Here is a 24,209-nt window from a genome sequence, read left to right on the forward strand (position 1 = left end):
TTATATAAACTCATCAGTTGGGAAGCTAAGGGATTTTAGCATGTACTTAACCTTTTAGTACTTTGTAATCTTTTGAGTAATGTTCTTTTTTAAAAAAAATGCAGGTCCTGGCTTATCATGCTCACAGTCTTTGGTGAACTATGAATTTAAAATATTTTAATGTTTTACTTGGTTGCAGTTTTTATTCCAAGGAAGGGTTTTCCTATATAAACAAGGAAACTATACTAAATGTTAGCAAGGGTAGGCTTTTTGTCTTGTTCTGTTTTGACAGATGGAGTAGCACCTATTATTTCCTTTAAAATCTTACCATTTTAAAACTTTTACTAAGCACATTTTCAGTATTCTGTTGAAGATAAGCTATAAAGTTAGACTTTGTTTGAAAGCATTTATAGTTTGAGGGACTGTATGGAAAGGCATTTGGAACATGCAGGCCAAAGGACAAAGCTTGAGCAACCACACAAGTAACAGAAACCGCTTAGACAAGGTTACATATTGTGCTGTGTCCAGGCAGAGGTTCTGGGAAGAGGCAGATGCTTATTTAGTTCGGAGAAACCATAACCACCCCTGATGAGGACTTTCTTTGGAAGAGCGTTGATTGCAGAAATGGAAGTGGATGGTGGACATGTGGCAGACTGAGGCAGAGAGGATGTTTTAACTTTGGTCTGGACTTGCTGGCAAGAATTAGATAAGACTAAAGCTATGAGTAAGTGTGACCAAGACATGTTATTTTATTTTAATTGAAAGAATTAGAAGTGGGAAGCTGATCAGGAGGATCTGATGAAAGTTTTTTGAAAAATGAAAGAATGGGATTGTCTTTAGAAACACTAGATGGATGGCTTTCGTCTTAAGAAGAGAAAACTGTAGCCCAGAGAAAATACATTGGCAGCAGCATTAAGAACTGATCAGAGAATTAGTAAAGTCCAAGGAAGAGAAGTAATTAGACTGTCAAAGCTCAGGTGGTTTATGAACAGAGCCAAACTAAAGTTTCATCTTTCCGTAGAAGTATATACCATATACAGAATTCACTAGTTGTCCGAAACTGAGTGAGGAAAGCAACAAGCAGAAAAACACAAGTGAGCTCTGCGGACTCAGAGGTGGACACTGATGATTACCAACTGTATGATGCTGAGCAAGTCATTTAGCCTCAGTTTCCTCATCCAATACTTCTCATTGAGTTGTTATGAGGATTACATGAGAAGTACATATGAGCACCAGTAAGTCCTGTGACTTAGGCTTACTCAGTGTTAAAGAATATTAGCATCCTTCCCCCAGTGAAAATGTAATACTCAGTAATAATAAAATTGTCCAACTAGTTTCACCAGTTCCCTCCCACATCCCTAATCTGGCTTAGTTTTCCTTAGTCAGGTACTTGTTAGAATCACTGTAACTAAAACCAACAAATTGGCAGTCTTTACACAGTCCTTTTTATACAAAGAATATGTGATTACATGAACCAAATGCTCTGAACTGCAGGATATTAGTAAGAATACAGGAAGTAGATCGCCAATTTCCATCTCTGAGGTAGTATTACTTAGCCAACTTGGTTTTTTGTTTGTTCCCAACTAATTCCTATCCACCAAGCAACAAGCTCACAAAGAAACAGTTACTAGTGTAGTAAAAAACACTAAAGAGGCTAGTACTAAAATTTTGAGTCTCCACTGCATGCAGTAAATACAGTCAAAGCGCTCAGGGGCTGGGGATTTAGCTCAGCGGCAAAAGCGCCTGCCTGGCAAGCGCAAGGTCGTGAGTTCGGTTCCCGGTACCGGAGAAAACCCCCCCCCCAAAAAAAAAAACCAAAAAAAAAAGCACTCAGGAATCCATGGACAGTATCTATCTGTAGAGCTATCTCTGCATTTTAACTTAGGCTAATTTTTCCGCCTGGAATGTTCTCTCCACGTTTTTACCTATGCTACCAGCTACAGAAAATCTTTCCAGATTTCTCTTTCCATGCCTTCTTTACTAAAAGTAATCTTTCTTCTTTCTGTGATGTACAACTTTTAAAAATATGTTAGAAAAATAATTCTTAGGAATTTTAATGCATTATTCCTAGAGTTTTCTATGCACTTGTTCCTCATGACCTTCTTGTAGCATATACATTCCTTGAGAACAAGGATTTGCTCATGTCATCTTTCCTCTGCAATGCTTAGATACATAATGAGGATTCAGTACATTTCCAACAGTGATGGCAAACCTTTTAGTGCTTTCAATGATGCCAACAGCCCACTGTAGCACATATGCCATAGGTTAGCCACCGCTGATGTAGGATATTGAGTATTTTAATCAAGGAGGAAAATGAATTAAAAGCCTAGTTTGTAGACCTACAGTGCTATCCAGGCAGCAGGCAGGAGATTAATGAGCTGATTCATTTATCCCCATTGCTATGCTGTACTCACTGCTCTCCAAGTGAGGCCACTCTTTGGCCTTTCCATTCCATGGCATGTTCTCTTTGCTGAACTTGGAATGCCCTTACTTCCTGGAGAAGTAATCATCCCCCAGCTTAGATAGGGCCTTTGCAACAGGCCTTTCCCTGTTGTTTGCATAAAGCTTTTCCATTTGCTGCTTAGTAGTGTTCGGTAGGACATTCCCTCAGCATAGCATTTTTCATGTTTATTAGTTATTTATTTACAAGATAGCTTTTCCAGGGAAAGATTCCTCTTTACCTTCAACATTTTTATTGCTTTAGTGCCTACCATCATGCCTGCACCTCCTAAATGTTTTTTATCCTCTTGAACTAAATCCAAAGACAAGTTTCCTGAGGCATACCAGGTAAGTCCTCTGACCTGAAAGCCAAGGTCAGAACATTTGAAACAGACTGAATGTGCCAAAAAAGATTTCAACTTAAACAGGTCTGGCTAGAAAGATGCCCTTCAGATCTGAGAAGGTCATTGGTAAATAGGGAGTCTGATTTTGTGAGAGGTGAGAACTCTCCTTGTCTACCTGTGGACCCTTCCTTCTGGGGCTAGTCTTAATCAATTGGAAGTTTGCCATACCTTGGTCTACCATCATTTTATGAATGAAGCCTAGGTATGGCCTCACAAGTTGGAATTATTTTTCCGTTTGTAGTTGTTATTTGAAATAAAAATCACAGTATCAGTTATTGATGTTAAGACTGTTGAGTCTTTTAAAAGAACCACATAGCTTTTTATAGCATAGGGGAGTATATTATCCTCTTCTCTAGAAAAACTTTGTGATTTAAAATTTTTTCACAAGTTTTTATTTTGAGAAATATCAAGCCTATAAAAAGTTATTAGCATAGTACAGTGACCACCTATATAGACTTCTACATTCAGCACAGTTGTTACCATTTTGTGATGTTTGCTTTCTTTTTTCTCAGTGACCTTTACAAAAGTAAATTGTAGATATCAAGGCCTCTCACTCCTGAATTCTTTAGCATATGTCTCTCCAGAGCAAGAAGTATCCAGATTATTCCAGTAATGTCCATTAGAGCTGCTTTTCCTTAAATCCAAACATGAGGTCTAGCCTTGCATTTAGTGGCTTCCTCTTTTTAATCACCTTTCATTTAGACTGATCACTTGGTTTTTTATCTTTTATACCATCTGAAAAGTCCATTCGGGTTGTTTTGTAGCACATCTCTTGCTGGGCGTGTTGGTGCACACCTGTAATCTCCCCACTTGGAAGGCTGAGGCGAGAGGATCACCATGAGTTCTAGGCCAGCCTGGGCTACATAGTGAGTTCAAGGCCAGCCTGAACTGCATAAGGAGACCCTGTCTCAAAAAGACAAAAAAGAAAAAAAAGTAAAAATCACTTGATTGGAACTGTCTACTTATTTTTTCATGATCGGACTCAGGTTAAAGAGTACTAGCAGGGATACTACACAGATGATGTGCCATCCTGAGGACAAAATATAGGAGGCATGTAGGATCAGTTTGTCCTATTATTGGTGATATTGTTTGTTCATTTGATTAAGGTGGTGTCTACCAGATTCCTCAATGTAAAAATATCTTTGCAAATGCTGATTTACCTGTGAAGTGATACTTCAAGATTGTATGAATGTCTGGTTTCCTGCTTTCCCCTGAATTTGCCCAGTGGTTTTAGAATCCATTTAAGATTCTTCTGCTAGGGTATAGCTCAGGGATAGAATTCATGCTTGGCATTCATGAGGCCCAAAATCCCCAGTACCAAAAAAAGAAAATAAGAATATTGTGTAAGTCTATTTTTACTATGCTGATGATATTTATTTCCTTAAAACTTTGAGTTTCTACTTTTGAACTCCACAGAATCTTCAATTTATGCATACCATACATTGAAAACCAATAAACAAGTTTGCTCAAAATAAAAATTTCATTGACCTAAATAAGGCTAAATTTAAGCCTCCTCTTGTTATTTTGAAATACGTCATTTCAGCTCCTCTTAAGATAGTTTCTGTAGGATTTAGAGCAGCTGGATCAATGTAAAACTTAGATTATAAGAATAAAGTATAGGTGATTTATTACAACCTAAATACTGTCATGGCCACTGTTAAAAGAATATTTTAAAGGCAAGTCCTTATTTATTAGTGATAATAAAATTTTTCTCTAGCCATTTTTAAGTGAGACCATGTAAATTAATGAATAAGAGTAAGGGCTCTGGAATCTGACCTAGGTTTTAACCCCAAATTCAGTCCCTAGGTTTTAATTTAAAAAGTCCCTTAACCTCTTGTAGCGTGAATTTTTTCATCTGTAAGATGGTAATAATAACAATTCTGTTTGCCTCATAGAGTCACTGTGAGGATGAAATAAGCTAACATATAATATGTTTATTAGAAGAGTGCCTAGAACATTGTGGGCTCTTATTACATGGTAGTTGTGGGGGTAAAGTTGATGGTGATTGTTATTTATACTAGGGATCAAATATTCTTAAATTAATCTTGAAAAATCATGTTTGCCAGAGTTCAGGAAGCTTTGTTTTTGAAAGCTGGCCAAGAACATTTTGAAAGTTGTAATTCTTATGTGTTCTCAGGTATTAAAGGAAAAACCCTTTTAATTAAATTTACCCTTTAAAAACCTGACCAAATAAAGTTGAATTATCCTAATTAAGCCCCTTCTTCCTCTTCCTCTTTCTTTCCCCCAAGAAAATTGCACTGGTCAATCTATGCTTGTCCAAGAATAGCTCTCTGTTCTACCCTTTTTCCTCTAACCTATTTGGCATCAGTGGGAAAGCCAGGAATTTCCTACCACCCCTTCTGCCTGTAACATAGGGCTGTGGTGGTGACAGAGGCTGAGGGTTCTTCCTGTTCCCTCCGGAGCCCACACCTCCCACACACTGGGTCTAAGATGAAGGCTTTCGCAGTGTAACCATCTCTAAAGCGCCCTGCACTGTACTTCCCAGGTCACCATTTCTGGAACTGGAGGAATTTTATAATCCTGCTGTTACCCAGAAGGCAAGGATGAGCAGTTTTTGGCCAAGGTTTTTTTTAAAATTAATTTTATTGGTACATTTTAGCTATACATAATGATCATATTTATCATAGGGAATTTGTACCTATACATAATATATCTTGATTCTTCTTTTTTCCCCAACCCCCGCCCTTCAACCACTCTTACCTCCTCATAAGTTACAAAAGTTTTGTTTCTATTTTTCCCTTCTATTCTTTTCTTCTTTTCCCTTCTTTCCTTCCCTACTCCTTTGTTCCCCTTCCCATTTGAACATTTTCTTCCTATTTCCCACTATCTATTACACATTTTGGTCCTTATTTACCTTCTCAGTCTTTCTTTGGTTTTAGTGCCTTTCAAACTAGTAGAAGAAGCTGCCACTAAATGCTAATTGCAGAATCTCCCTTTACAGAAATAACCAGTTATTATTTACAGAATATATTAAAATCAGCAGATAATATATCTGACAGTCCTCTCCTGGTAGAAATGGCTAGCAATATATGAAAGCACATATTCAGTCACTTTATTTTTCATTTGCAGTAATACTAAGCTTATTTTCAAGTAACTTTAATTAGGGTTTTTCTTCAGTATCTACGTTATTTCCCTTTATTTACCAGACACTTGCAAGTGCAGAATAGAAAGTACGTATCATTAATTTTTATGAGACCACATACAGCTTAACTTTAATTTCACATGTTACATAAATAATTGGAAATGCAGGGAAAGAAAAATTAACACTTGGATGACATCCTAGTTTACAAAACTCCTTTGCATATTACAACCCACATATCTGTAAGATAATAAGGAGAAATAGTTTCTTTATAAAGAAAAGAACTGAGACTAAGAAATGCTGATATTTGAGTTTATAGTTCTACCACCTCCTGGAGGACCTCAAACAAACCCCTTAATTTGTGTAATTTTCTAAACAGTAAAACAGAATGAAGAATACAAGCTACTTCATAGGATATGTGTGAGATTAAAAGAGTTAATATGTGGAAGACACTTAGACCAGCTCCTTGTTTAGTAAAGGTTTAGTAAATGCTCAGTGTTAGTCATTAGTTTTTACACCACACAACTAATAATAAATGGGGGGATTTGTCCCCAAATCCAAACCTCTGACTCAGCCCCGAACTCTTTTCATAGTACAGTATAATGTAGAATTTACTTTTAGTAGATCATTGATTTAATTTCCACCCCATGTTAATCTTGTTCTAGAAGGAATCTTCTTCAAATACTTTACTTTGACCTTAAATTTTTCAAGATCAAAAAGAAAATGATTTTGAAGGATTCTTCCTTCCTGATTTTAAAAATGCTGTGATTTTTTATTATTGTCTGGGTTTGCATGACCTTGAAGTGTTAGGCATTTTATGTTAGGTAAGATATAAAGTTGTTTTCGTGGGTGACTCTGGTGTTCTAGTGAATTTTGTTTTGGTTGAAAGTGTCAGAAGTGGGAAATAGAGTTGATGGAAATTGTTGAACTACACCCCAGAGGGATGTTTACTTACATGTGCATCTGTAGTGCTAACAGAATATTGTCATTACAGAGTGGCAGCTTGCTAAACCTGAAGCAAAAACAATTTTTTTTTTTTTTTGCTGATACTGTAATTAAATCCAGTGACACTGTGCTGCTAAACTTCATCCACTGCCCTTTTCATTTAGCTAATTAATTGACTTAAAGGGGCAGACAGGATCTCACTAAGTGGCCCAGGGCTCAAAGTTGGGATCCTCCTGCTTCAGCTTCTCCACTGCTGGGATTGCCAATGTATGCCACTACACCTAGTGTAGATGACTGTCTTGATGTGGAATTTTTTTTTTTTTTTGAGACAGGGATTTGCTTTGTAGTTCAGGCTGGCTGTGAACTCACTGTGTAGCCCTAGCTGGCCTCAAACTTATAACAGTTTTCCTGCCTTAGCCTCTCAAATGCTGAGATTACAGGCGTGTACCACCATGCCTGGCTCTAGAATTATTTGTTATAAAAGAGTCATTCTAAAGAAATTAGTAAAGAATTACAGATAATTCCCTGGAGAAAGTGAAGAATTTGTAGATTTCTCTTGGTAACAGTATTTGTACTAAGCTTTTCCATGTAACTCCCAGTTGTTTTTACTCTGTCTACTGCAAATGTAGACCTTTATGGCCATGTGATAGGCCTTCGTGAAAATCTGTATGCTTTTATGGTAGCTACTCATCTGCTATGAGTAGACAACTTCCCTGTTCTCTGATGCCCAAGGTCAGCTGAAAACTGGATTTGACATACAGGATTGCAGAGGGTGAGCAGTGATGTAGGGGAAAGAAGTCAGTTTGGAGGCCTCTCGAGACAAGGGACTGGAGCAAGCCCCAGCTCACTGAGCATGCTCACTGCCAGACCTTTTTGACGTGCCTGTCCGTAATACTGTATATAAACAGACAGGCTCACCTCCAGAGGCAGCATGTCCATTATGCTTCTTTTGATGTTTGTGAAAGATCTGTACCAGAAATTAAAATGGTTAACACAGGAGGTTGGAAGGAACCTGCTAAAACCTTTTGGTTATTATTTTGTTTGTTTGCTTGTTTGTTTGTGACAGGGTCTCACTACGTAGTTCAGGTTGACCTCGAGCCCACTATGTAGTCCAGGCTGGCCTCAAACTGGCAGTGATCCTCCTGTCTTGGCCTCCTGAGTGCTAGGATTACGGGCATACATCACTGCGCCTGGCAATATTTGCATTTTTAAACTCACTTATCTGAATTACCATATTCAGCGAGTAGTGTTAATATCCTCATTTAAGTGAAAACATTGAATTTCTAATAGATTCCTTGGGACTTGGTGATAGTTTGAGGCTGTTTGCAAAAGACAGAGGATAAAGAAATGACATATTATCTCTTCTACTTTTGCAGTTAGAGACCAGCCTGGGCTACAAGGTTTTATTTTATTTTTTCGTCTAGGCACTTGCTGAATCCTTTGACGTATCTAGCCTGGGAACAAAGCCCAGAAGACAGCCCTGGGTCATAACACCTGGGCAGCCTCTTTCTGCAGGTGGCCCAGCTTGGCGCTTTCTCCTGTGTGTTGGCTTCTGCCTATGGTGTTGGCCGCTGTCTGGTGTGCTGGGCAGCTGCTGGTCTTTTTCCTGCTGTGCTTGCTTGAATGCTGTGTATAGTGTTTAAAGAGCTGGAGAAAAGGGTAAAAAATAATAGCTATTACCCACTGCCGCTGTCCTTATATGACAAGATATTACCTACCCAGGACTCCAGAGGACTTTGATTCTTAGCCATTTGATTATATATTAGACATCTTTGTTTGATGTGTGAGAATTTTCTGTGTGTGTGTGTGGGGGGTCTTATTCTTCACCATTTGCATCATTCTGGCACACAGTGCTCCAGAGGAGAATAGTGTTGGTGATGATTTCCTCTGAGGCCCGTAGCAGGACTAGGAGCAGTGGTGTCAGTGAGAGATTTAGTGACGCTATCAGAGTTGTAAAGAGGTTGAATTAGCTGAGTTCTCAGGCTCAGACTAGCTCATGATGGGCCTTTGCTCAGCTGCCATGCATGAACATCAGTGTCTAGCAAGTGCCAGAGTTGGCCCCCTGAACATCTGTTGTTCTTTTTAAAGTCTTGCTGATTCTCTCAAGTTAGACTTTTTGCTCCTCAGAGCTTCTGTGACACTTTTTGTCCCCATTTATCTCCCTCAGCTTTGTACTGAGTAGTTAATTGTCCAAATATCTGCTTATTCTGCTGCATTACTGAGAGCAGGAAGCGAGTCTTCTTCATTTTAGTGATCTCATGATGCACAGATTGCATTCCACTTGTAATAATTATTCTAAATCTCACTGAATTGAACTAGACAAAACTGGATGTGTTGGTAGAGTGACTATAGTTCATAATAATGTATTATATATTTTATTTTATCTTTGGTTCTTGGGATTGAACCCAGGGACTCTTGAATACTAGGCACATAATCTGCAACTGGGTTATACCCTCAGCCCTATATATTTTATAAAGAAATAGAAGAGAGGAGTTTTAAGCTTTCCAACACAGAAATGATAAATGTTTGAAGAGAGGGAAATGCTAATTACCAAGACTTGATCGTTGTACACCGTATACATTGTCAAATGATCACATTGTACTCTATAAATATATAAAATTATTATGTCAATTTTTTTTTCTTTTTGAGACAGGGTCTCACTATGCAGTTCAGGCTGGCCTTGAGCTCACTTTGCAGCCCAGGCTGGTCTCGAACTCACAACAGTCCTCCTGTCTCAGCCTCCTGAGTGCTGGGATTATGGGCATGCACCACCATGCCCAGCAATGTCAATTAAAAGTACATTGTGTTAAAAAATGACTGTCCATGGAAATCTTAAAACTAATGTCAGTGTTTCTAGATTGTGTGCTCTGCCAGGAGCATATCCTTTAGAGAAATAGCAGTAGTAGCAGCAATGATATATGAAAACACAACAGCTTGTTGTTGGGTTTTTTTAAAAACAGCTTTGTTGAGGTATTCTCACATCATGCAGTTCACTAATTTAATGTATACAGTTCAATAGTTTTCAGTTTGAGAATTGTCTAACCATCACTATAGTAGTTTCAGAAAAATTTTATCATTCTGAAAGGAAGCCGTATGCCTATTCCCTTCAATCCCCCAGTTACATGCAGTTGATCTATTTTTGTCTTGATTTGCCTGTTCTGGGCATATTTTCTATGGCTTCTTTCACTTACATAACACTTTAAGGCTCATCCCTGTTGTAGCATGTGTCAAGCCTATGGGTTGGTGGAAAGTGGTGGGCAAGCACTGCAGTTGTGGCTGGGGCCCATGGTGAGTGAGTCTGTTGCCCTCATTAAATCATAATGAGACCTATAAGACCTAACTTCCATAGCAGTGTTCTGAACTTGTTTCCATGAGTAGTCTTTTTTTTTTTTTTTTTTTTTTTTTTTGGTTTTTCTCTGGTACCGGGAACCGAACTCACGACCTTGTGCTTGCCAGGCAGGCGCTTTGCCGCTGAGCTAAATCCCCAGCCCCTCCATGAGTAGTCTTGAGAACCAGACAAGGTACTACTGCAGTACCTAGCTAACTCAGCTGGTAGAGCATGAGACTCTTTGCAAGGTAATATCTATGAGCTCCTGAAACAGTGTCTAGCACACAAGGGTCTGAAATCTTTTTGTCCCATTTGAACTTCTTAGATTTTAGTAATACTTGGTCAAAATGAAACAGGTAATTTTTTGGCTGGTACTGTGAGTTAAATTTACTTATTCCTCTCTCCCACTTTTGTTTTTATTCTCTCCAAGGCTATGCCTTCCTGCTATTCCAGGAGGAAAGCTCAGTACAAGCTTTGATAGATGCCTGCCTAGAAGAAGATGGGAAACTGTACCTATGTGTGTCAAGCCCGACCATCAAGGATAAACCGGTAAGTTATACATAGCCACCTGGTGCTTTTCCAGAGCACATATGTAACTGGAATAGCTGATCTCCTCCTCCTTATAATGGAAATGCTGATAACTAGGATCCTCTTACCTGGGTTGACCTTGCTGTGCAGTAGAGCTGCACTGTTGTTGGTAACAGAAAGCTAATAAGGAATCACTCAGTGTTTCATATCATATTTTGGGTAGTGCATGTAAGCAAATGTGCCCTTGTCAGCTACTTTACAATCCTGGTAAGCTAATTCCTATTGAGAAACTCTGAATTGAGATAAATAATGCTCTTAGTGGTTTGTCATTTTTTTCAAATCAAGGACAGAAGTAATTTACTTTAAAAATTGTAGTTTTTAATGTCTCTGTGCCTTTTAATGTAAGGCTTTTGTGCTGGTGATACCCATAGGTATTTAAACAGAGCTTACACTGTAAAATGGATAGTTTCTCCAGGGCAGGAGAGGGGACAGCCTGAGAATATGAAGCTGAAATAATAAATGCACTTATATCAGAGTTTGTGGTTAAGAGTATAAGCCAGAGAATAAACCACTGGGCAAAGAAGATATCAGTGGAGAAGATCATATTCAAAGCAGAAGAAAAGCACTGGGTTAGCATGGCAGCAGTAGGGATCTGTGGGAATTTGGTAGGGGTAGAAGTGGGATGGGGTGGGTTTGTGTGTCAAGGCTGGATTCTAGGAGTGGGAAATAGAGTAAAAATAGTGATGTAGAGTGGGTGAGAGACTGAAGCTGTGTTTCACAGGGCTTGAATCAACCCTATAAACCTGCTTTAAATGTATGAGGTTTGCTTGACAGCGAGGTATATTCTCAGAAATGTTTTGGGGAATGCTGGATCTGGTGGTAGACGCCTGTAAGTGCTTGGGAGGCTGAGTCAGAAGCATTGCTGTGAGCCTGAGGCCAGCCTGGGCTACATAGTGAGTTCAAGGCCACTGTGAGACCCTGTCTCAAATAACAGACAACAACAAAGTGTTTAGGGAAGAGTCGTGACTTATTTAAATGTCATTTTGGCTCTGAATAAGTCATCTGATCCTTGCCGACTTGTAATTCCCTCAACTAGAAAATGGGAAGAATAATGACTCTTCTCTGTCTTTTTCAAATAAGATTAAAATGAATGTGAAAGCATTTCATAGAGCTCAGGTACTTGTGCAGGGGTAACTTGTTGGTATTATCAGTCTTACTCGCTGCCATAGGATTCAGGGGAACAAGGTTAGAGCTCAGCACATGGTGACATCTATTGACAAGAACAGGGTTTACAACTGGTTGTGAACCATGAAGTGTGGGATTTGAGCACCTATAAAGGAAGAAAATCCAGTGTGTAAAGCCGAAGAGGAAATTTCTAAAGAATGGGGTTATGGGGTCATGCAGAGTAATTAATGCAAAAAAGACACAAAGATTTTAGCTAGTGTGAAAGTGTCATTGTAATTTTCAAATTCTAGGACTAGTGCTATATTTTGATAACAATAATGACAGTATTCAGCAGGGTAGCTGTACAGGTAGGGAAACAGAAAATAGGTGACAAAAAGAGTAGGGAACCTTTGCTAACTTTGGTCTTTAAACAGGGTGGAGGGGTTGTGTATCATATGGGAGACATGAGGACTGACTAGAATGGAGGTATGAAGTACTTCAGGTAAATAAATAATGAGGTTGAAATAACTTCTTTAAATCCCGCTGGAGTACTCTTTGGAATAATGTGAGATTAGAAAGTGTACCAAGCTGGGGACAGTGGCAGACTTCTGTAATCCCAGAACAACTGTGAGTCCTTCCTGGGCAATGTAGCAAGACTCTGATTCAAAAATAAGAAATAGTGAAAGGGTCAGGGTATGTAGCTCAGTGTGAAGGCCCTGGATACTGGAAGTAAAAAACACCTATACCAACTCTGTCAGGATCAGATCTCTTAGAGCCACGGTGGGAAATCTATGGTGCCCCTGCCACAGCAGGCTGTTTGTATCACTGAAAGCTCTAAAAGGTTCACCATCACTGTCTTAGAGATAAATGGTCAACTTGCAGAGAGCCTCTGTCACTGGCACATCAGAGAAGACAATAGAAAGAGGTAAGGTGGAATTGGCCATACGCTACTGGAGAGGGTCTTAAATAAGTGTATAATAATGTTGCCCATGGTAGGGAAGAAGCTGTTGGGTTGAGGTGAGGAGACTGAGGATGAGTCTGTCTAGGGCTTGACCGTGGAAGGAACATGTCACTGTGTCTGCAGCGGAAGGAGGATAACATGCCTTAGAGGACAGGCTTTTTCCAGGATGGGATGTATATTGAGCAGGGAGCAAGCTGTGATAGCTGCAGATGTAGAGGAGGTAGATGTCTTTGCTGTGGAGTGTCTGCACTCTAGACACATCTATTACCTGTGGCTTGAAGAACTTTTTAAAATAATTAATATAATTATCTACTTTAGAAATGTTTATGGGGTAATTTTCATTGTTTCTGTTTCTACAAATGTCTGCATTATTGCAGTTTACATTTTCTGAGCTCAAGTGAAACAGTTTTATTGGAGCATGGTGAATTCTCAATGATAACTGCCAAGTATGCATTTCTTTGACCCAGACATACTCAGAATTTCCAGTATAAATACAGTAATTTTAATAAAACTTAGGATAGGAAACATAAAAGTCCCCAAACATCTATAGTTTTAATGAACTGGGTCCCCTTTGGAGTTCCAGCTCTTTGGGTTTCACTTTTTGAAACCTCTTTCTTGGCTTTACCTCCACATCCATGATGCTCCACCTCATTTGATCACATTTCCCTGCCAGGATCTCACAGAAAGTGAGAGCTAGATTGAACCCCAGGAGTAAAGAAAGACTTTGGAAATACTATTTCCAGGCAGATTCAACCTTTGGGCTCATTCACCAAATGTTTTGAGCTTGGCTCATCCTTGCCGCTACTGCTTAACTTAGCTAATCTTCATTCTGTACCTGTCAGTATCCTGGTCCCTCATTCTGTAGATTAGTTCTTTCTGACCCTTCTTGGATTTCTCCTTAGAAACTCACCATGTTCCAAATGTGCTTTGTCCTTCTTTCTTCCCCTCAAAAATCAAACTATTACCCTTGAGTGGATCAGATTGATCAGTTTGTTTTCCTAAAGCAAAGCCAGATTACAAAGTTCTTTCTCACCTACCTAGTCTAGGATTGTTTGTTTTTTAACTCAAATGAATTGGTGTTACTCAAATGAAATTAATGGATGTTAATAATATTAAGGAGATACTTTTCATCAGTGATTACCTTTCATTAGATTAAACTATTTCAAGTATAGGCCTGGTAGTGAAACCTGGCAGAAAGAGCAGTTTTTGTAGCCTGATTGACTCCTCAGTCCCAAAGAATAGGAAGACAAATTGGCAAGAATGGGAACTTTTGTTGTCAAGAACGGGAACTACTGCAAAGCTTCTAGATCTACTTTCTGTTTCCTCCAATGAGAGGAGGTCCATGGCTCAGGTGTCCCAGGCTTTCCAGAAGGTGACTTTGTCTCTGTGCTTCCGATGAAGCAAGCAGACATTGTGCACAGTGGTTCCTCTCACCAAAGTGCGTCTACTTTTTGAGCATATAAATAGATTGAACCTGGTTGTGGGAGACAGCAAGCTGATAGAGCAAGGGACTTATAGGGGTCTAGCAGAGATCAGAGCTGAAAAGGAGGAACCTTGAAAAGAAGGTCAAAAAGATGTTAATGATTCTTACCTGCTAGAATGCTTTGAACAGAGATGTGGGATAGGAAAAACCTTGAAAGGAATATCAGAGAAGTTTTTTGCTTCCTTTCTCACAATTTATAGTATAGTCACAATTTCTATGTACCTTGAAATATGATAGCATGACTTTACCGTATATTTAAAAACCATATATTCAAACTGAAGTGTGTTTTTGTAGGTTAATTCTTTAGATGAGTGCTCAAGTGACATGGTTATTCACTTAAAATTTGAAAAGTAGAATTGAAAAGAATGATGAAAGCAAGGAAGATGGAAATAGAGGCTGGCTAGTTTTTCATGTCTTTTAATTCTGATCTTGGGTACTTTCAATCCTTCCTCTTTAGTTATGAAAGTAGTCCAGACCCTTTTGCCTGGGAGTCTAGCTTCAATTTTTTCCCACTCTTTCCTTTTTTGGCTTTCCTTTTGAACCCCATAGTCTAATAAAACTGAAATATTTCTGTTCCCATCTCAAATTTTAATTTCTACCCTTATTTCAAGACCCCTTTAAATACCATCTGTTTGGTTAACCTCCCATGATACTTATTATAATAGTTGTCTGTAACCTCACATAAATCCATCTTTTTAAAAATGTTGTGCCTTCCTACCAAGTATGGTGGTACATGCCTGTAATTTCAGCACTCGAGAGACTGAGGCAAGAGGATCACTGCAAATTCAATGCTGGCCTGGGATATGTAGCGAGTTCAAGGCCAGCCTGAGCTACATAGCGAGACCATATTTCAAAAAAAAAAAAAACAAAAAAACCCCCAAGAAATAAAGTACTAGATACTGTGAATCAGAACTTACTGTAAACTGACATAAAAATCCGTGTTAAAAAAGTTAATAGTGTAATAGGTAGGTAAAAGAAGTATATAAATATACAGAGTATTTACAAAGCCTGGCTCGTAACCAGCTCTCAGATACCTGTTAATTAAGAAAAAGGGAGCTGGGCAATCCCAGCACTTGGGAGGCCAAGGGGAGAGGACCCAAGGGAGACCCAGGCTGGCCTGGGGTACATACAGATTTACGGCTGGCCTCCACCATATAATAGGGTCTCAAAAAGAAAAATGACAGAATGGTAAAAGTAGGATACAAATCGTGCACTTTGAAGAGTATACCTAGGGTAATTGAAGGAAACTTCCTAACGGGGCATGGTGGTGTATGCCTGTAATCTCAGCTCCTTGAAAGTCTGAGGAAGGAAGGTTTGCAAGTTCAAGTTCAGCCAGGGCAACTGAACCAGACCTTGTCTCAAACAATAAAATTTTCTGAAAGACTGGGCATGTAGCTCAGTGGTGCAGTACTTACCTAGCATGCATATGAGATTTCAATCCCCAGTAGCCAAAAAACCCACCAAACTTCTTGGATGAAATATTTGAACTAGGCCTTGAAAGATGAGGAGAATTTAGAGTTGGATGAGAGGAAGGGAGGTCTGGGGAATGGACATTTTAGGGAAAAGCAACGTAAATAGAGAAACTAGCAATTGTGTGATATTAATAAAAACATTTAAATTGGATAGGTGAAGCACAAATGTATGAAAAGAAGTAGAAAGTAATTAAATTCAGAAAAACTAGGTAGAGGCTAAATTAGAAGGCACCTTGATTGTCTCAGTCTTGCTGTTTGTGCTCTATTTACTAAGTCTGTTTCATTCTCTACCTACTGTATCCTAAGGTATAATTGTAATTTTATCTTGGTCCAGTCAAATCTACTTTTGTGTGTCCATCTCAGAATCCATGGCTAAGCCATATCATATGTGTGTCATATCCCACCTAAGAATTCTTCAGCATTTATGACCTGCTTGATTTATTTACTTGTTCCTTGAGTTCTTAGCCTAATGATTTGGGTACCTTCCATCAGGGGAATTTTTCTCTAAAATGAGAGAAGTACCTCTTATTCATAATAAACCTAGTTTTTGCTATTAGTCTGTAAATTTACAAATGGGTCCAAAGGTTCTTAGAGTTTGAGTCATTGAAAGTTATATTTCTTTTCCAGGAAAGTAAAAAATGTGTTGCTGTTCCAAATGTACTAAATAGAAGCCAGTGGACAAAGTAGCCAAAGCTATTCCTTTGCATGATTATAATGGAAAAAATATATATATCCATATATATGCATATATATCCACAGATATATGATCCATATATAGAGATCCATATACATATATATGTATCAAATTTAGTATCCGAGTGTATGCTGAAGAATACAGAATTTGTTCAGTCAAAGCTTAGTATTTTGAAAAGGATCACAGACAAAAATGTACTCATAATAAGCATCATTTATTGAGCACTTCGTGCATTTTATAACTATTTCCTCCCTTAATTAAAGATTCCATAGGCCAAAACCATTTAGGAAATATTAATATACTAAGGCTCTGAGAAGTGTTACAATATATAAATTTGTGTGACATTGTTTAATCCTGCATTTGATACACCTGCTTTGGGGATGATACTTGTGCAGATTTCTGTGGAATTAGTTATTCCATGAAGCTCAAAGAATAGGCTTCTTCCCAGGAAAAAGTTAGGTGACCTGAACTTTTATGTGTGTATTCCTCTCAAGGGTTTTAGTAATCAGTATGTGAGTAAGAACATCCTTTCCCTAGTACCATGGATCTGAAAATACACATTTATGTAGACATTGGACCAAACTGTCTGGCTGGGGTACCAGATTTCCTGGAAGTTTAAATAGCTAAATGTAGTGCTGCTTCACTAAATCATTTTTCTTGAGTTTTTCTAACTGCCAGTTTTTAATAGGTCTAAAATGAGGCTGTTAGCCATTTTTCTTCTTTTTTCCTTTCTTTTCTTTGTGTGTATGGTGGGGTAGAGATTGTACCTAGGACCTTGGGCATGGTAGACAAGTGCTCTACCACTGAGTTGTAACTCCCAGCAACTGGCGCCATTTCTTAATGCATTGACAGTAGGGAGAATGAGTCTGAAGATAAGATAGTGCTTAATTACTCTGTAGTAAAAATGCATTTTGAGCCCATTGGGAAGCTGTAGTAGCCTGGCAGACGGGGATGCTGATGGGCACACAGCATGATTGTAATGGAAACAGAAGACATTGGCTTTGTGTCAGATAAACTTAAATTTTTCTGATCCTTAAATATCTTAACTCTAAAATAGGGATAATTTCTGAGGTAAGGTTATGGTGTTTTGTGAGTGTCTTTTGTTGGACTGCTGTGGCTGCCTCAGTGTCCTGAATTGATTCAGAACATTTACTTCTCATGGTTATTTTGACTTTAGGGAAAAGCCAGAAGTTGCATGGTGCCAAATCTGGTGGAAAAAGTGGAGGAGGATGCACCTTAATGTTTTTAGGAGTCTGCCCTTCTGTTGGATGGCATTTGGCAGCACTGTTCCCCATGGTTTTTATCATTCCTGGTAAAGGCATTTATGAAGGAGGACTTCTAGAACTGCTTCAGAAAGTGGCAAGAATGATGGGATAAGTGTGTTGGAAGTAAGGGAGAGTATTTTAATGGCAATGTATCTTTTACTATAATAATTTTTTTAAAATATAAACATTAACCATATATTCTGATCATTACTCATATGATTGTATTTAAAATGCCTAGCACAGTGGTGCAGTGTGAGTACTCACAAGTGCTAGTAGTTTCTTCTTTCTTTTAAAAGGGAATCAGTGATCATTTGTAAGTGACAGGAAAGCATCAGCAGTGATGATGAACACCTGGTAATTCTAGTCCCTGAGTAGGTTACCTGGTGGCATCAGAAATTTGTGAAGATTAAGCCTGAGTTCTGGGGCACCCTCTGTTGACCAAACACACTAGGTGGTGACTCTCAGGAGAGTGAGTAGAGCAATCTAGGGTATAGGTGGGGACCTACTGGACATCTTATAGCTCCAGTGTGCCTCAGATAAGCCTTTTATTTTTTTTTCATTCACCAAACTTGAACAGAGCATTCACTAAGGGTTGGGCACTGTACTGGGCAAATAGAAACCATACACATAGGAGCAGTCCAGTACCTGAAGAACGCTGAGCCTTAAAGGACCCTAGAGTCCAGCGAAGGGAAATAGACATGTGTGTGAACTGAGGAGCATAGGCACTCAAATGGAAGGATCAGAAGGAGCAGTCGTGTGTGTGGAACAGGGATGGATGGAGAGAGTGGTCAGATGCTCTTGAGGCAGTCAGAAGAGCCTTGCGGAGAAAGTGTTCACTTGAGTCTTCTGGCTGCAGCATTTAACTAATAATGGCTATGTTAAATCCAGCATAGTCCAAAGACATGCATTACTGTTTTTGTGGTGGAGTTTATGTGTGCTGTATTTCTGCAATGAGTGTCATTACGAAACAGTACACTGAGTACTGTGCTTGAGTTACTCATCAGTAGCTAAAGGTCCCAAAGCTACCGTAAAGCCTCACTTACATCAAAAAGGCTGTGGAGCTTGGTGCAGGTAACGTCTAAGTTTCCTTTTTGTACCTGGCCTGTTGTTTAAACCTGGTGGTGAACTTGGAAGAACATGAATTTCCCAGAGGTACTTTTGGCTGCCTGTTTAGAAAGAATCCTGCCTCTTTTCAGGAGATTGTCTGGAGCCCACTTGTAGCTGAGAAATAATCTGTGTGAAAGTTACAGCTTTTGGGGCTGGGGATTTAGCTCAGTGGCACAGCGCCTGCCTGGCAAGCGCAAGGTCATCAGTTTGATTCCCTGTACCAGAAAACAAACAAACAAGTTACACCTTTTGCCTCAAGACGCCAGCGCTATCCAGGATACAGAAGTCTTGTCAGGGCCAACGACTGATCAATTGTCAGTCTCCCTTCTCTCTGCTTTCCCTAAAAGATACTGAGAGGTTGACACCTTTTCCTCTCCATTGGGTAGTAAGCAACACTTGAGAATAATAGATGACATCTAAATTCCCATTGGAATTTAAATTGGCTGCTTTGTTTAAGAGGGAGCTATCAGGTAGAAATTAGGCCGAAATGAGATAGCAAATCTAAATATGCTCTGAAAAGTCCAAACCACAAATATTGCTACTGTGGTTGTGTTTTGGTGGTTAATAGTAAAACAACCCCTTACACCGTGAAACGGATAAAGATGCCTCACAAACCACTAACTAGTTCATTTCTGATACTGCCAGGGCAGTGTATCATTCTGTGAGGACTGTGATACTTAAAATAGAATTGCTGACAGCTGGGGTGGGTCTGAATTCATTACCGCTACCAGTGAGTGGTTGCAGCTGTGTGTCAGAGAACCTGGGTTGAGCTGACTCATCTTGGTTTTCATGATGAACCGGGGTGCTGCTGCTTGTTGGAGGGAAAAGTCCTGATGTTTCTGCAGCATTGTTTTTCTGCATCATGTAGAATGAATGAAAGGATTGTAGGATATGAGAGAGAAAAATGGAGATGTTTTTCCTGAAGAGCCTGAATAGAAGTTTTAAGGGTACTGGAAAAAGTATGCTTTAAGGGTACTTTTAAGATAAGAGGAAAAAGGAAATCAGAGAGAGAGAGAGAGAGAGAGAGAGAGAGAGAGAGAGAGAGAGAGAGAGACCACAGTTGAACCAGAGAGATGGGAAGGGGAGCAGGATCTGAGCTCTGAGCTGTATGGTTTAAGGGAAAGAATGATAGTGAAGGGTTAGGGAGGGAGTCTTGGCTCTGGTAACTCCCCAAGCTGACATGGGATTGCACTGTTGACTTGGATCAGTCTGGTTGTTTTTAGAACTACGTTGAGATGAATAGGTGAAAATGAAGGCCGTAGTCAGACTGTCATGTGATAGGTGTTTGTATGCTAAGAAGGTAATCAGAAGGGATGAAATATACAGTAAGATGTTCAAAATTAGCTCAAGGCAGCATTAATTATTGGTAGATGAATGTCTAAATACTAAACTGAGAGAATTCAAGACCTATAGGGAGGTTAGGTGATGTTTAGAAATGTGAAGTTATGCTTGGGTTAAAAACTTTGTTAAGCCTGTGTTTTCTCTTACCCTGTAATCAAAGGTACAGCAGAAGTATGTTTACTAGGAGGCATGTGTAAATTTTCACTGAAATTTTCTTTTTAGCCAATGACATCATCATATTCCTTTCTGTTGAAAGAAGCAACCCACGTTGCATTTCTTAGTATTTTCTCCTAGATTTGACCTAATCTTATTCCTCCTATTAAGTGATCTTTAGTTTCATGTAAGATGAAACTTCCCACAATTGGATATTTTATTCTTCATTGATTGCAAAGTAGTCAAACTGGCTTGGTAATGTCTTTTATTCAGCTTAGTTCAGAACCTTTCAGTTCTTTGAGAAGCTAATATTTAAACTTTCTTTTAATTTTTTAATTTCTATAGAAGCAACCCTTTCAGAATAGTACCAGGAAATAATTGAGGAAAAAGTCTAGGCTGGAATGAAGTTTCTGCAACATTTTGTTCAGTTAGTCATTACCTTATTATGTCTTTTTTATTTTTTTTAAATAGGATCCGCAATGCCCAGCTATGCCATATTTTGGAGTAGTATCACTTTAAGGAGTAGTATCATACAGCATATGAACATTAATACATCATACAAAATACAGGTTCTATGGAAATAATTTTGGAAATGCTAGCTTAAACAACATTGAACAGGTTATTGTAGAATTCCTCAGTTGTTAATTAAACACCTCCATGAATACCATGAAACTCCAAGGAGATTATTTATGGCTTTTCTGAAACACTGCTTGTCTGACACACCAACCCTAGGACCAAATTCCACACAGTGTACTTACTGTCTGGCCTACTAACAATTGTCCTGGTGGCTTGACCCGTTTATGCTGTCTGCTCAGCCCTATAGGCATTTGAGTTTGTGTGACACCTGCTGTAAGGACATGGCATGGCCAGAGGCTGGTACCACCCAAATGATACTGCAGTGCCTGTCTTTCTAGAGTCACCTCCACAAGCAAATATGGTCAGGTTGCTCCAAGAAGGAGTGCTGGAATCTTCTCATGCTCATTTAAGGGACTCCTCACTAGTTTTGCATGTTATCCTTATACTATTTGTCTTCAAAATACTGAGGCTTTTATTGTCTAAAGCATAGCCTCTTCAGCAATGTACTGGAAGAGAAGTTGTTTCATATACATACAGACAGAGTTACCCCCGACAGGTTGTGTTGCTAGGAGAAGTTTATATTGAATTAGGTCAGAGTTCTAATTTTATCCATTTAAAAAATCATTAAGGCAACAAAGATGATTAAAAAGCAGTTTTTCACTCTTTACCCCTTTCCACAAAATATTTCAGTCTGCTTATGAAATATAATATATTAAAGCAGAGAAATGTATACATAAAAGTCAGAAAAAAATCAGGATGACAAAATATATATCCAGGATGAGAAAATAACTTTAGAAAGAGAACATGTATATCAGGCCCTGAGGTCTGGGAATAAACCTAAAATGGAGAAATACACCTTATAGGAGAGTGAGTTTGTATTTCAAAGAGAAAACAGAGCGTGAGTGAAATTTCTCAATACAAGCAGTACTGCCGTGTTAGCTTTGCTTGTGTTGATGTTTTACTAACCCTGCAGGGGTGCCAGCTCTGAGCAGCTGTTTTCTGATACCAGGTTGGAATCAGGCTTTGTGAATATCCTTGAGCCCTCTTCCTGTATGTTTACCTAGTCTGTAGTGCCAAGAATAACGTAAAGGAGTGGGTTGTGGGTGATGCCATTAAGTGAGGGTGAAGGGTGGCAGGGAGAAAGGGATGGATGAAAGCTCTAGCAGGAAGGTTTGCAGTAAACAACAGCTATTACACAAGGTGACATTTTCTGTACTTTTGGTTAAATGAGACCTGATCAATATGTATACTACATAGGAATTGTTTTCATTTTTGGAACAAAGTGATCCATAACCAAAAGACTACAGTAGTACTGGTCTGTAGTCCCAGCTACTAGGAAGATGAGATAAGAGGGTTCTTTGATTTCAGGAGTTCAGGCTCATTTGGGCAACATAAGAAGACCCTGTTTGTCTCAAAAAAAAAAAAAAAAAAAAAAAATCCATGACTAAATCTCATTAATATAGAGTGATTGGAGCCAGGCGTTGTGGCACATTCCTGTAAACCCAGCACTTAAGAGGCTGAGACAGGAGGATGGCTGCAAGGTCAAGGCCAGCCTCAGCTCCCTAGTGAGTTCCAGGCCAGCCTGAACTACATAGTGAGACTTGGTCTCAAACAAACAAACGAACAAAAATTTTTAGAATCACCTAATGGTCTGATCTCAGAAGCTAAGCAGGGTTGGGCCTGGTTAGTACTTGGATGGGAGAATCACCTAACCATGTCCAGAAGCTGCCTTAAAACTGCTTTATTAGAAATAAGACTAGAACTCCTGCATGATGCTGGAATGCCTGTAATCCTAGCACTCTGGAAGGCAGGAAGATCTGATCACAAGTTTGAATCCAGCCAGAGCAATTTAGTGACTTAGAGACACCCTGTCTCCACACAAAAACTAAAAGATGGAGGGGCTGGGGATGTAACTCAGTGGGAAGATCCTGGGTTCAATCCACAGTCTCAGAAAAATTGAGTGAATGAGTGACCCCTGAGGGTGTACTACAGTGTGGTGGTCTTATGTTCACCCCAAGCACCAAACTAAGCAAAACAATAATGGGGCTGGAGATTTAGCTCGGCGGCACAGCGCCTGTGTGGCAAGTGCAAAGTAGTGAGTTTGATTACCAGTACCAGAAGAAAAAAAGAAAACAAAAACAACACAAAACAATAAAACAAACAAACAGAACCCAAACCTACAAGAGCGAGTTCTATGTAGAAACAGAGACAGAGATACATCCCTTCTCTTTCTCTCTCTCTCTCTCTCTCTCTCTCTCTCTCTCTCTCTCTGTTTTGTTTTGAGACAGGGTCTTGCTCTGCAATTCAGATAATTTAGAGTGGCCTTGAACTCACTGTGTAACCCAGGCTGGCCTTGAACTCCTTGCAATTCTCCCGCCTCAGCATCCCAAATGCTGGGCTTACCGATGTGCTCCACCACACCTGGCTACATTTTAACTTGTGAAAGTAGCATCTTTGTTCTTATAGTATCAGGAAATTAGCATGACTTTAATTACTAAAAATAGTGACTAAGCCATTTAAAGACATGCTTTATAGTATTAATGAAACCTGCCTTAGTGATAAATGTCAAGGAAGTAATATTTGGCAAAATAGACCAGATATTTTGAGAAAAGAACTGCATTTTTAAGGGCTGGGGATTTAGCTCAGCGGCACACTGCCTGCCTGGCAAGCGCTAGATGGTGAGTTCGATTCCTGGTACCAGAAGAAAAACAAAAACAAAAACAAAAGCAAAAAAAAAAAAAAAAAAACAGAACTGCATTTTTAAAAAATGCAGTACAAGTGGAACAAACACTTGAATGTTAATAGAATTGCCAACAGGTCCAAGTTTTCGGAGTCTAAGGAAAAAAGGAAGATTTTATGACTTCTGGCTGAGAGCAGCAGTGTCATAAAAGGTGAAAAATTAGTTGGGGGTGAATTTAATGGCAATCTTATGTAGTGGATAGACTGCTTCTGACGAGCAAAGCCAGTTTTAGAGTCAGTTCAAGGTATTCTGAAAGTGTAATTGGCAGTGGTGCTACCTTTCAAGTAGGAATATTACGGGATATGATCAGCCAATCCACATAAGAACATATCTCCTGAGTTTTTGCACATTAAGTGTTGATGCTTGAGGAATGGGGAAAATGAAGAATTCTGTTGATACTGAGGAAATAAAACCCAGCAGTTTTGTTTTGTTTCCTATCTTAAGCTGGGTGAGAGCTGGGGGGAGAGGCATGTGGCTTAAGGACAGATACTAGGTGCCACTGTGTACCCACTGGCTTCCCAGAGCATGCG

The 24,209-nt window shown here is 39.2% G+C and overlaps 1 protein-coding gene across 2 annotated transcripts in view; it reads left to right on the top strand.

Moving 5' to 3' along the window:
• The window catches only part of Cpeb3 (cytoplasmic polyadenylation element binding protein 3), a 191,855-nt gene that overhangs the window by 128,112 nt on the left and 39,534 nt on the right, over positions 1 to 24,209 (top strand). For both annotated transcript variants that reach the window (XM_013514851.1, XM_013514850.1), the window contains one exon: positions 10,626 to 10,744. In XM_013514851.1, the coding sequence (XP_013370305.1) occupies positions 10,626 to 10,744 (119 nt within the window). The remainder of the gene's footprint in view (positions 1 to 10,625; positions 10,745 to 24,209) is intronic.

Source organism: Chinchilla lanigera, unplaced genomic scaffold (genome assembly GCF_000276665.1).
Source record: "Chinchilla lanigera isolate Chin_1 unplaced genomic scaffold, ChiLan1.0 scaffold00024, whole genome shotgun sequence".
NCBI lineage: Eukaryota > Metazoa > Chordata > Mammalia > Rodentia > Chinchillidae > Chinchilla > Chinchilla lanigera.